At 46.4% G+C, this 14,009-nt stretch overlaps 1 protein-coding gene across 2 annotated transcripts in view; it reads left to right on the top strand.

Moving 5' to 3' along the window:
• Positions 1 to 13,560, top strand: part of MNT (MAX network transcriptional repressor) — a 103,585-nt gene extending 90,025 nt beyond the window's left edge. For both annotated transcript variants that reach the window (XM_006138576.4, XM_006138575.4), the window contains one exon: positions 1,111 to 13,560. In XM_006138576.4, coding sequence (XP_006138638.1) covers positions 1,111 to 1,820 — 710 coding nt within the window. In that variant the 3' untranslated portion in view covers positions 1,821 to 13,560. The remainder of the gene's footprint in view (positions 1 to 1,110) is intronic.
• The last annotated feature ends 449 nt before the right edge of the window (positions 13,561 to 14,009 follow it).

The raw sequence follows: 14,009 nt of genomic DNA, 5'->3' as shown, positions 1-14,009 counted from the left end.
TTCTACCGGGAGTATTGACCTGGCCCGCACGTAAAGCAAGGGTCCTGAAATGAGGAGGGTGCTGAGTGCGCTCAGCATTGACCGTCAGAGCCGGGCGTGCTCTCTGCCTCCAATCACAGCGTTGCTACGGTTCAGTCGGCACTTCCCGCGTGTTCTAGGTGCGCAAGCGCAGTGAGCTAAACTACTTGGCTGGTCTTGGTTGCAATAGTCTTGCAGCCCCGTGAGATGAAGGAGGGCCGCTCATATGGCCCACTCACTAGCCTTCATTGCTGCTCTACGACAAGAAAACGCCCCAGGCTAGGCCTTTGCCTTGTTCTATAACCCTTGGATGTGCAGACTTCCACTAGTTTCCCATGCAGCCATTCTTTATCACCATTCCTGAGCACCTGGGAAGCTCAGAAAGCATTCGCCAGAATACTGTGTCTGCCCCCATCACAGGAGGCAACTCTCACTGTCTGATTTCTTTCCCCCAGCCTGGCGTCATCAGGGCACCGCTCTCAATTGGGGTGTCCCGCTTTGGGAAGCTGGCTTTGCCCCACTGTGAAAATCCCTGTCTTGGCAATCCTAGTGGGAGTGCGGAAAAGTTAGTGGCGAGGGTTGGTCAAGTCGATGACATTGAATCTGAATAGGTAGCAGAACTTGAATGGGTAGCAGGTTTAAAACAAACAAAAGGCAGTATTTCCTCACACAACGCCTCATCAACCTGTGGAGCTCCTTGCCAGAGGATATTGTGAAGGCCAGGACTGTAGCAGGGTTCAGAAAAGAGCTAGATAAATTCATGAAGGATAGGTCCATCAATAGCTACGAGCCGGGATGGGCAGGAATGGTGTCAGACCCTGGGAATGGGTGACAGGGGATGGAGCACTTGATTCCGTGTTCTGTTCATTCCCTCTGGGGCACCTGGCATTGGCCACTGTTGGCAGACAGGATACTGAGCTAGATGGATGCTGTATGGCCGTTCCTGGGGTCATGCTACCCTCATGCTTTAGAGTGATAACTCTGTCCTGCCGGTAGGATCTGTTCCTCGCTTCATGCCCCAGAGAGGCTGGTGAGTCAGGGTCATCCTCTGCACTCTGTTTACCCCAGTTTCTTTCCTGTCGTTTCTTCCAGAGGGCGAAGACAACATTGACGAAGACATGGAAGACGACCGGCCCGTGAACTCGTTACCAAAACTAACCCAGCGCCAGCACCCCGAGTTATTGAAAGCTGTCCCTCCGAATGCTGCTTCCCCCCACCCGGCGGCCTTGCCTCCGCACCTGTCTGTCCATCAGAAACAAGCCCCTCCCCACGCGCAGCCTCCCCTCCAGACCCAGGCGCTCGTCCAGCCGCAGGCGATCGTCCCCGCACAGACTCACCTCGTGGCGGCTTCGACGGTGCAATCGACTGTTATTGCCCACACCGCCACCACCCACGCGTCGGTCATCCAGACTGTCAACCACGTGATTCAGGGTCCGCCGGCCAAACACATCGCTCACATCGCACCTTCCACGTCCAGCCCTGTTCAGCTCACCACTGCTGCTCCGCCTCTCGGCCACATCACTGTGCACCCGGCAACCATCAATCACATGACCCACCTCGGCCAGCCCATTTATCCTCAGCCTGTGGCTGTCAGCCAGCCGGTGGTGAGCCACATCGCTCACACGATTTCTCACCAGCAAGTGAACGGAACCACAAACCTAGGCCAGCAAGCGGTGATGGCCAAACCGGCTGTAGGAACCCCCGTTGTTCACCATCAACAGTTAGTTGGGCAAACAGTGCTAAACCCGGTAACTATGGTCACCATGCCCTCATTCCCTGTAAGCACGCTCAAGCTGGCCTAGGACAGGAAGCCCGCTGGCAAAAGTCTTTGGCTGGCCACCTTTCCTGAAACTCCATACATTCCAACCACGTTCGATTCCAAGGGAGAGTAGTGCAGGAACTCTGTGAACAGGGAAGAATGACACATTTAAGGTTGGGACTGTCACGTCCATCATGTTTTAACAACCAACCTGTCCGTGGTAATGAGAAACGGGGTTTCTCTGCACTTGAATTTCGCTAAACAGAGAAAACTTTTAATGACGGTTGTTCATAGTGATTTTTTTTTCCTTTTACGTGTAATCAGTGACCTATGGATATGGTGTTCTTAAGACTTTAATTTCCCCCTTTCATGTGTTGCTTCTTTATAGAATAAAAAAAGGCTGATCTCTCTATTGAGACATTGCGTAGAATGGGAAAAAAAATCATAGACGTCTATATTTTTATATATATATGTATCTGCCCAAAGCTACATATATATAAATAAATATAACTGTGCAGAAGGCCCTTGGCAAGGTTGTTTGCAGGAGTATTAGTCAAATGTTAATTTTCGGAGGAAGAAAGCAGAGTTTCCTCAGATGGTTTAGTGGACCAGGGTACAAATATTTCATGACAAATAAAAAAAAAAATGTTAAAGGTATTTCCCTTCCGTATATTACATTTCAGTAAACCATCTAAAATCACTGTGACTTGTTATGGCATTTAAAGGAAATTCTCTGTCCTGTTTAATAAAAGGAAAAAGAATGCACAACCGGACTTCATTTGTTGGGATTTCATAAATGACTCACTTTTTACAGCTTTGTCAACAGAAGATTTCATATTTGTTATTTTCATGGCTTACAAATATGTTTTGTTTGGGGTTGTTTCGGGGTTTGTTTTTGTTTGTTTTTGCTAACGCAATAATTGATTTCACAGAACTCTCTGTGCACAGCTCTTATCTATTTCAAGATTCCTCACACAAGTCCCATTCCCTAAAAGGACTTTGACAGAGGCAGTTATTTTGAACTAGTGGCTTTGAAACATATTTCACCCATCAGGTGGAATGGAATCTGGGACAGGAATGCTGCCAAAAATTAGGTTGATTTCTGCGGGGGGGAGGATTTTCCTGAATGTGACCACGTTTTAGTGCTGGATAGTGTACGGATTAGACAGTTGATCAATATGCACAAGAAATGCTCTGAAGAGCTGCTGAGAGCTTTTAAAAAAATGAAATGGAATTTAGTTTGTGTATAGGATAACAGTAAATCCATTCTAGAACCAGTAAACCGTTCTCGAACCAGTTTATTCCAGTAAATCAGTTCTAGAACCTGACAGTGTGTCTTACAAAATGCAGCGAGCAACCCCTTCTCATCTGAAGTGACTACTTTAAAGCGTCCCAAGGTTTCTGATATAGTTTTGTTCCATCTTTTGTGGTGGTGGAACTAGATCCCCATTGAAGTCAATGGCAAAATTCCCATTAACTTCAATGAGCGATGGATTTATTTTTTTACAAATACTTGCCATTCTTTGTGCTGGTTGCTTAAGATATGTTTTATTATCTGTTGTTTGAATCTTCTGTTTCTTGTCCCACTTTCCATGCCGTACTAATGCTAACATTCTCCTTTTTCCTCTTTCTTTTTCAATCTGTAATCCCGATGCAGGCAAAACTCCCACTGCAGTGAGGGGCGGTTTTGCGTGTGTCGAGTCAAGTGGATGTTGGTTCCTATCTGAGCTTCTGTCCTTTCTATCCTGTTACTGTCTGGAAATGGCTGGTCGCGGGAGTAAAGGAGCAATTAACTCGACCCCCTTTGGAAGCGACATCAACCCCGATTGGGATGTAAGGAGTTCATTGACTAGTGATTGGACACTTCGCCACCCTAGCCGTTGAGTGTGCAAATCTCTTTTCTAAGTCGAGATCCCTTGGAAATGGATCCTTTGGACTGTATTTGTCCAATACTCACATTCACATCAGTGGGCATGTCACCTGAGTAAGGACTGCAGGATTTGACTCTGGAATCATCAGTGTCAGATAGTTACTACTGAGTTAACCTTAAAAAACAACAAATAGTCTGGTAGCACTTTAAAGACTAACAAGAATTGTTTAAGTTTAATCTGAAAATCTACCCCCAGATAGATCCTGCCCCACCCGACAGTTGGAACCATTCAAAGCGGCGATCTAATACTGTTTCCCTTGCCGCGTAGACAGGGATATTGCTCCTAAGAATTGGAAGAGATCCATGTTTGTGAGAACTTGCATGAAATGAGAAGTTGTCGGGGGAAATCATCCCTGTTTACGCTAGTCTGGGAAATTGTATGAGCCCTTTGCCTGCCTTGCTAGCACCCTCAGTTACAGAGCAGTCAGCTCTTAAAGCAAATGAGGCCCTATTCCCAAACCACCTGCCTATACATTTATTCCTAGTCATTCCCAACGTACTGTTAAGATTGTGGAGATAACAGAATCGCTCCAGGGTTACTTGCTCCTTTATGCAGTTAGGGGCTTTCTCAGGAAGGCACTATTTCTTGTGTGAGTTGGAGCCTTTGATGGACCTCGGTGGAGATCAGAGTTAGCCTGGAGGACGGTGACTCTTCATCAGAGAGTCTTGGGGTGTGGGGGGCAGGGTTGCCCACCCGTTTAGGGATAACTGTGTGGCTTTGTCTCCTGTAGCCATGGAGGAGGAAAGGGGGACTAAGAGCTCCCACCTGTCCTTGGCACAGGTCAAACTGATGGACCCTGAAAGGACAGTAACAGCGAAACAGGAAGTCCCGATTCTTGCCGTCGAAGGCTACATTTCTCAAAAGACTGGGGGCTCCAATCCAGGGGCTAGAATTCATGTGCCCATGGTTACTGGGATTACAACTATAAATTGCCAGCTCAGATAAATGTGGCTAGCGAGTCCTTGAAGCAAGGTTGAGGGCATCCAGGACTGGACCCACAATTATCAACCTTTGCAGGAAATTACAGTCATTGCATAGGTGACTTTGGGAGCTGTTGCAGGCATATTTTTGCATGTGGATCTGTTCTCTCGGTGTTGGAAAACATGGTCCCTGAGAGACTTTTGTAACACATCCTGGATATCGAGCGGGGAAAGAGACACACAGTTACTCCTAAAAACACAGACTAGTGAAAAGTGTTGGAGGTGCAAAGGCAGCACTGCTTTCATTTTACACCGGGGAGCAGGTTTGCTTGTGGGTTTGTCAACGGCTTTTGTTGCGTCGGCGTGTCCTCTTGCCAGCCTTCGACTCTTTGACTCCTGTCAGTAGATTAAAATGTAACGGTGACGGGAGGACTGAGGACGGGGCAACACTGCCGTTTCAATTCCTGTAATTTGCTTCTGCCTGACGTCCCCTCCAGTGATGCTAACAAGCCCCACGACAAACAGGGCTCCGCCCCTGTGGGGGAGCTGAGGCAGTCAGCAATACTAGGGCTTGGTCTTCACTAGCACTTTTGTTGGCAAAACTTCTGTGTGGAAACAACACACCTCGACTGACCTGAGTTTCACTGACAAAACCACTGGGTGCTGACAGCCTCTGGAGGCCCCTGGACAAGGTGATGAGGGGGGCAGCTCTGTGCTCCTGGAAGGGGCGGGGCTTTGGGCAAAAGGGGTGGGGCTGGGTGGAGGTGCCCATCCCCTCCCCCTGCCCTCAGAGCTGCTCCGGCAGTGATTTAAAGGACTTGGGGCTCTAGACGTTGCCACAGTAGTGGCAGAGTCTGGAAGCCCCAGGCCCTTTTGACTTGCTGGGGGCCTGGGGCAATTGCCCCCCTCCATCGACAGGCCTGGGTGTGGAAAATGCTTCTCAGTGTGGGGGTTAATGACATCAACGGGCGCGCTCTCCTGCCGGGTGGCTACCGCGGGAAACCAGAAAGTCTGTAGTGTAGCCATAGCCTAGACATCTTGGACCAACCCCTTCCTCGTTCCCAGTCTCCACGGTAACCCAAAAGACTGTTGTTTGTTTGCAAGTCTCAGGGGGGTAGCTGGGTGAGCCTGTAACGTTACAAACAACGAGTTGTCCTGGGGCACCTGCTGTCTGGCCTAGCGAGGAAGCCCCGTCCCGTCTCGTCATCTCTGCCATTCCCGTTGAAACCCTTCCCCCCGGACTCTAATGCTTCTTAGAAATCCTGTTCAGTACTGTATCACAAGGGGCACTTTAGCAATGTCTCTCCTCCTCTGAGATGTGTGTTTTCCCTATGGAGAAAGCTATATATAAATAAATACATATATATCTATATATCTATATATCTGTACACGTTGGGCTTCGGAAGATCGGTATGTCCCAAAATAAATAAATAAATATGAAGTTTACAAGAAATCTCTTCTGTTGTCGCATAATATTAGTGACTGCTAATCCGACCGCAGGGAAAGCAGTCAAAATGGGATTCCTGGACAGGCGGCTGCTGTCATTGAGGCCAGCGGTTTTCAACCTTTTTTTCTCATGACCCAGGGAAAGAAAATTGTTGATGCCGTGACCCAACATAATCTGATTAGCGTGTGGGCCCTGGGGTAGGGCTGAGGATGAGAGCTTTGGAGTGTAGGAGGGGACTCCAGCTTGGGGGGCCAGGACTGGGGTGGGAGGGGCTTACCTTGAGTGGCTTGCGGTCAGTGGTGCAGTGGGCGGGGCTAAGGCAGCTTCCTGCCTCTCCTGGCACCGCAGACCATGCTGCTCCCAGAAGCAGCCAGCATCAGGTTCCCAGCCCCTGGGAGTGCCGAGCTAGTGCTCAGGGCAGGGGCAGTCCATGGAGCCCAGTGTGCTCCCCCCCCCATCTAGGAGCAGGGTCTGCTGGCGGCCACTTTGGGGGCATTTCAGTCTGCAGTCCAGGACAGTTAGGAAGCTGCCTTAGCACCCACCTGGTCACCTGATCCCCCTGCAGCAATGAGTCCCAGAGCCGACATTCCACCACCCTGTCCTGGGTCGCGACCCGTCCTTTGAAAATTGCTGCATTCGGCTGATTTAATGCCCATGGAAGTCAGTGGATAGGTTTCCACTGACTTCAGCGGCCTCTGGATCAAATCCTTGAGCTGCAGTGGGTCCTAGCGCTGCAGCCTTTAGACAAGTCCTGGTGTACGTGTAACACGAGGATGCCCTCCAAGATAGGGTACCGAGAGGGAGCAATTGGTGGGTCAGGCAGTTTCTGTCTCCTTTCAATCTAATTTCTAAAATGAACCTGCTGTAGAGGCCACATCTAAATGCTGCTTAGTAGGCACAAAAACCAACTAGCTTTTAAAAAAATCAAGTACTCCAAAACACTCTCTCTTGCAACTGGCACATGAAATATGGAGCACAGCCCTGACCTCGCAGAGCTGTAAATCCAGAATGCAACTCACAAGATTAGAATCTGGCCCCATTTTCCAGCCTCGTGCATCTTGTGTAATCCCTTATGCGTGTGCTAAGTGGGTGTCAAGGGTTCCTATTCTGGCTTGGGAGCAGTCCGCGCCCACTCTGCACTCCCATTGCGCAGGGCTGACTGACGACACACTGCGCGGTGTGTTAGACAGTCAGGCCTGACGCACTGTGGCTCGTCAAAGCCAGTACAGGGGACTCTGTTCTTAAAGGTGGTGTTCTTGGCCCAGCTAGTGTTTCATAAGCTCTGATTTCTCCCTTTCAAACTGCAGATTGCCGAGGTGTTTCAAACCAGATCTGAGCAGTATCTGTAGTTTTAATAATAATAATAATAATAATGATGATGATCCCTTTTACCCCAGAGAGTGGCTGGAATTTTTAGAAGGCTAAGTCTCTTAGCAGCAGAAGTCCCAAAGACTTTCAGTTGGACTTCTGCTCTGAAGACTATAAGTACTGCTCCATATGACTCAGGGTGGTGGAATCAGTCTCCAGTGGACAAGCTTTCCTCCTCAGTTCATTAATTTGAAGCTTTTGAACACGAGGGACTAAATTCAGATGGCCCTTGGTAATGTCTGGCCAGATCCTGAAGTCTTGACTTACGCTTTTCTCAGAAAAAACTCGCATTGATCTCAATAGAGGCTGAGAAGCGACATCAAGATCTAGGACCTGATCATGCAGTCATATACTGCCTGTTGAACCTCTCGAGTCCGGCACTCTCTTGTCCAGCAACATCCGTGGTCCAGCATGATTTTAGTTGGCCAGATGTTCACTTATCATGAGTGTGGCCAAGTTTCCTGCAGTCCCATAATGTTTGTTTACAGCCTCCAGGCCTAGCTCTGTTCTGTGCTGTTCTTTAGGTCTAATTTACCCCCAAATGTCTTCTAAGAGCCCAGGAAGCAGTGGAAGTGTTGATAATGCTGCTAGACAATATTGACCTCCCATGGTTCATCAAATTCTCTGGTTCGGCACCAGTCAGGACCTGAGGGTGACAGACTAGAGGTTCAATCTGTAGTACTTGATACTGCTCATGCTCCTGGCAGTAATGGTTGGGCCTGGTAGCCCAGCAGCTTTGAGCCCCGCCCCTGCACCAGACAGAGTGGGGACCAGCAGCCCGCCTGCACTTTGCCAATCACACCATCCGGGCATCCATGTGCTGCAGTATAAGGAGTGCAACTTTTACATCAAAAATTCCAAAGTAAATTTCCCTCTCTTCACCTGCGCTTCTGCAGGACACAAAAAAACTCGTTTTATAGGAGGCTACACATTATGCCCTTGGCTTTAACAGTCCTCTTTTAAGCCAGACCGTCTTTTCTCTGGAGTTGCATTTGTAAGCAGGACAGAGCAAGGGAAGGAGTTTTAACGGCTTACAGTCTGCCAGGCAGGTGGGGTCTGTCTTTCTGAGCGTGGCTGCTGAATACAGTTGGAACATTGGAAAGCCAGTTTTGACCCAAAAGGTTCTTCATGTGACTCTAATAGAAACAAAGATAATCATTCCTTAAAAGGCTTGCATGAAGACACACAAGGACAGCCTTTGTGCTTTCGAGCAGACCCCTGTAGCGATTAACGTGAGGGTTTGGTTTTGGGGTGGGAACTGGTCTCTTTAATCCCAATCCATCCCTTTCTCTGTCCGGCCATCAGTCTGCAATCAAATCCTCGCTTTGCTCAATCATTAGCAATTTCATGTCTTGATAAAAGGGGGGGTGCACGTCCAAAGCAATAAACCCACGGCGGGGCCGGTGCTTTTACAATGGGCAGGGCTTTCTGAGGTCATATTCCCAGACAGTATGTTGCGTGGCTTGTTCCTGCCCCATTCCCGCCAATGCCTCTGGCTGTGCTATGTCAGAATACAGCCCTTGCTCGCTGTCCATAAGGGACTCACGGATAGTGAGAGATTTGAAGTGCGCAGTGCCAGATTGGGGCTCTTTAACTGTCCTAAGGGACACCTGCAGTGATCATAACTGGAGTAGAAACTTTGTATTCCAGTTAAATTACTGGAAGCCTGGCAAGATGGCTGCACAATGGTGTGTATGTTTCTCTCTACACACAGGTGGGCTGTGTGTGCCTTCACCACGTGTGTAAGTGTGTATGTGTAAAAGAATGGGACCGAACCGAAACCTCAGGCCCAAACGCTCTGAACCGTTGGGGGAAATCAGAGCGGAACCCAAACTTGTGTGTCCAGGCCTCATGGGGGGCGAAGGAGGGGGTGTTGTGTTGCTCAGTTCTAGTGAAAGGCAGGTTTTCTAATGGAAAGTACCGTGTGGCAAGACTTTAGTTGTAATAATGGAAACTGCTTGATTAAAATCACGTACTGTGTTAGCAGCTGAAGGCTGCTAGGCTATATTAGTCCATCATTGAAATCCAAATGTTTGAAGAGCCTTAAATCTTCCTTGGAGGGAAGCAAACAGAGCTCTTTGTGGGCCGTTCTTTGTCTACAAGGGTCCTGTTGGGTGGGGAAGGAGAAAACCAGGAGCAAATTGTTCTAGTTATTCAGGGTTTGATCCTGCATCGTTCAAGCCAATGGGAGTTTTGCTGTTGTCCTCAGTAGAAGCAGGATTAAGCTTGCATAGTGCAGGGACAAAGGAAGGTTAATTCTTATTTTTCTTTCTTTTTTCTCTTTTCCCCCACCATAGAATCTGATGGACATGATGTTCCATCTGCAGCTGCTTCTACTTACTGCTTGTGTACAATTTATCCAGGTGGGCTGGTGGAAAACTTCTCCACCAGTTATGATTTAGTTTATTCTTGTGTCATAAAAATAGCAGGTCCAAAGATCAGACGGGGCTGTTGGATTCTAGCGTTGAACTATTTGTCTTTCTGTTGTTGTGTTTTGGGTTTTGTTTGGGGTATTTTTGTATTAAAAGTGGCCTTTCGTAACAAAAATAAAAAGACATAAAATAAAATGCCTTTGAGTGGGTTAGATGGAGGTGAGATTATATTGCTGCTTTTGTTGATGTTGGTGTGATTGTCCGTATGCACGCCTGTTTATAAACGTAGAGAAGTTCAAGCAAAGATTTTATTGTGTCTCTGATTTTTGTATGTAGCCTGTGTCTCTTTTGGACAGATCTGCATCCCGAGTGAATTTTTTGCATTTTAAAAAAAATGTGTGACAATTGTTACGGGTGGGGAGGGGCGGAAGACGGGGATTTGAAAAACATCACCGTGTGTGTGTATGGGGATTCAGAAGAGGGATGGGGGAGAAGACTTAATTTGCCTTGTGTGAAAAAGATGCATTTGATGTGTTTGTTTTATCCCCTCTTGCTTTCTGTGATGTATAATGAGAAGGGTACTGAATAAAGGTAAACATTTCTTAGCTGGGTTCCAAAGGGGCACAGTTTCATGAGGTGCTAGCGGTCTCCTCCAAAGCCCAAAGAAGTCAATGAAAGTCTTTCCATCAACTTCAATGGGATTTCAATCAGACCCAGAGGGTCCAGTTCAGCACTCCCTTTCTATTCAGTAAAAGCACTTTGGCCTTCTACACTTATCAGGAGATGGAGGCTGTAAAGCTCAATCTACCGGGGTTTGATTTAGCGGGTCTAGTAAAGACCCACTAAATCAACTGCTGATCATGTTCCCGTCAACTCCACTACTCCACTGGATTCAGAAGCGTAAAGGAGTCAACGGGAGAGTTTCTCCTATTGACCCTTCACAGTGGAGATGATCCAGTAACTCAGTCTAAGGTACATCAGCTCAGCTGCACTATTCACATAGCTGGAGTTGTGTACCTTAGTTCGACATTGCCCCCTAGTGTAGACCTGGCCTTAAGCACCTGCTTAGGTCCATTGACTTTAATGGGAACTAAGCATATGCTTAGGTGCTTTGCTGAATAGGAATGGTTTTAATCACACATGCAAGTATTTTGCTCAGCTGGGATGCCTTAATTGTCTTGTAGTCAATGGGAGTTGAAACTGCATAGTAGCTGCTCAACTCCTTTCATGATCAGGCCGTTAAGACTTTGGAATTCTGAATCTAGAGTAACCAGTTACCCATCGTAAACTGTTTATATATATTTTTTTCAAGTACAGTGGAATGATAAAAGGCAATATATGTAAAAGTCCCCCTCACCCGCCATGAATGCGGGGAACTGGGCTTGATAACCTCTTGAAGTTCCTCCCAGTTCTATGATTCTAGGAAAAACCCCAATATTTTCGACCTACTTTCAATCTCTCAGCATTTGTACAGTCTAAAATTGATACCAACACTTTATTTTTAGATTTCCTCGTTAGTCAAAATATCATCTGTTTGGAACAGACATTCGGAGTTAAGAAAAAGGTTGCCTTTTATACATGTATTATTTTTTAAGGTTCATTCCTATTTATGGCTTTTTTCTCTTCCTCTGTTTTACAGTATTTTTAAAAAATAATCCCAAACTTGAAGACCCAACAAGACACCAGCACAAACATAGCCTCATTTGCCAGAATCAGAGAACTGTAATAATAGGCAGTGTTTCAGGTGGATGTTATTTTTCTTATAAAAGTGACATGGAAATGTCAATCATTTTCTGCACTCGAATTTAGGATTTCTACAGGCTGCAAAAAATGTCTTTGGCCTGATTCTCATTTACTTTAAGGGCTACTTACCAAAATTCTCTCTAATGTTTTCCAGCTGTGCGGATTTTTTCCAGCCAAGTGCAGAATGAATTTTTTATGTGCACCTTGGTGTGTGCTAATGTGCACCACCAGTTGAAACAAAAAACCTAGCCATGGATGCTCTGCTAATCAGCTGGGTGGCATTTGGAACTCTCCTGAGTTGCCACACAAGTGAATGGCTTACAGGGAACACTGCTCATCACACTGTTAGGATAGTTACAAGTTTCCTTAGTCATTGTTACATTTATGACTAATTTAAGACCTGCTTTATGCTGCAGAGTGGTGTTAAGGGACTTGCGTGTAAACCAGAATAAGGGTGCATGTACACTGCACCGTTATTTCGAGATAACTAGTGTTATTTCAAAATAACAATGCGATCGTCTACACAGCCATTCCGTTATTTTGAAATAATTTCAAAATAACAGACAGCTTATTGTGAAATCTGTAAACCTCATTCTACAAGGAATAACACCTGTTCCAAAATAGCTATTTCAAAATAAGGTGTATGTAGACGCTCCACTGCTGCTATTTCAAAATAGCCCCTCACCAGGGCCATTCTAAGTTATTCCTCCCCAGTGCCTCCTGGGGCTCTAAATCAAGATAGTACATCTACATTAGGGGAGCCTGCCTCGGACTAATTTTAAGGCTTCCCTGCAGTGTAGACGTGCTATTTCGAAATAAATTATTTTGGAATAATTATTCTAGAATAGTTTCTTTCGAAATAAGCGTGCAGAGTAGACATACCCTAAATTCTATTAATTCGACTCCTTTCCTGGCACTAATTACATTGTGAAATAGCATTTTTGGTACTCTCCAGAATGTCCCAACCTCTTTCAGACGGGCAGAGGGCAGGACACAGGAAACCGACCGATGCTTTTGCTTCTAGGTAAGTATCCTGACCCTCGCCCACCTCCCACCTCCCCACTGCCATCCTGTCCTTTGGTACCTTTCTTGAGACTCCTCTGCACATCATGCTCAAACCAAAGCCGAAGTATCACAGGCCCGATCTGTGAGGTGCTGAGTGCGCTTGTCGATCGGACAGCTCACACGAGTCAAGATTTCAGGATTTGGTCTGTGCATGCACAGACATAGACGCCTTACAGACATGACTATTATGATCCTGACTCCACAAAGCACTTAGGCATGGTTGAAACATTTAAGACTGTGAGTGGTTCCGTTGACTTACAGGGGACTATTCCCACACTTAAAATTAAGCATGTGCTGAAGTGTTTTGCTAGATCAGCGCCTACAGCGGGAGTGGAAAATCAAACCATCCCATTCTCAGGCTTAAGTCTTTCAAAGAAATATATCTATAGAGATAGAGTTACAAATATCTATGTTGAGAGAGCTGCAGATACCTAGTTATAGCTAGACAATTTAAGCACCTTTGTGGCTAAAAGTATTTACCTTTATTAGCTCTGAAATTTTTTCATGGGGAATCCTTCTGTGAAAGGCATTGCTTACCAATGCAAAGTTACTTCCACTGCTTGTCCACGATTCAGTGGTGGGCAACCCTATTCTCCTTCTATTGAGCATCACAGGAAAGCCAAGCAATCTGGAACCAATCACACTGGGCAAATGGTGTCTTTGTTTACAGTGCGGACTTGTCACTGTGTTATCAATTTATTGAACTATTAAATATTGAAAAATCTAGACTGTAAAGATTTTTATGTGTTTGGATACATCTGCTCTGTGGAAAAAAACTAATTTTGTACATATTGTATTTTTACTATTCAGCTGTATTATATTGGCTCTTCATGCTCCACAATTTAGGTATCAAACATGAATAATATCCATGTAATAAGCACTTGCCTGAAATAAAATATAAAACTGAAATAAACATGCACTGAAACCTGAAACAGGATTTTGCATCTCCATCCTCGTGCTTTATATACGGATCTTCCAATTTATTTATCGTTTCCCAGGCATCTGATTCCCAACCTGGCAAATATCTATTATCGGGCTTCACACTTGGGACTTTTGATGGAAGTCACCACCACAGCTAGGCCGCAGGTGAATGAAGGCAGCTCCCGAGTACCAGTTAACTGGAACCCAGTAAGCATCATCCGTTAAGGGTGATGCTTACTGGGTAACTGGTTAACTGGTTACCCAGTCTCTTCCCTAGTTGTGATAGTGCTGCCCTGGTGGCCTGGTGTGGTGTTGCCACCCTTTCTTCTGTGCTGCTGCCTGCAGAGCTGGGCCCTGAATCAGCAACTGCTGCTCTGCAGCCACCCAGCTCGAAAGGCAGCGTAGAAGGAAGGGTGGCAATACCACAACCCCCCTAAAATAATGTTGTGACCTCCCCCTGCAGCT

Source organism: Pelodiscus sinensis, chromosome 21 (assembly GCF_049634645.1).
Source record: "Pelodiscus sinensis isolate JC-2024 chromosome 21, ASM4963464v1, whole genome shotgun sequence".
In the NCBI taxonomy this organism is placed as follows: Eukaryota; Metazoa; Chordata; order Testudines; family Trionychidae; genus Pelodiscus; species Pelodiscus sinensis.
Note: the sequence above shows the minus strand (reverse complement) of the source record. Positions and strands in the feature narration are given on the sequence as shown.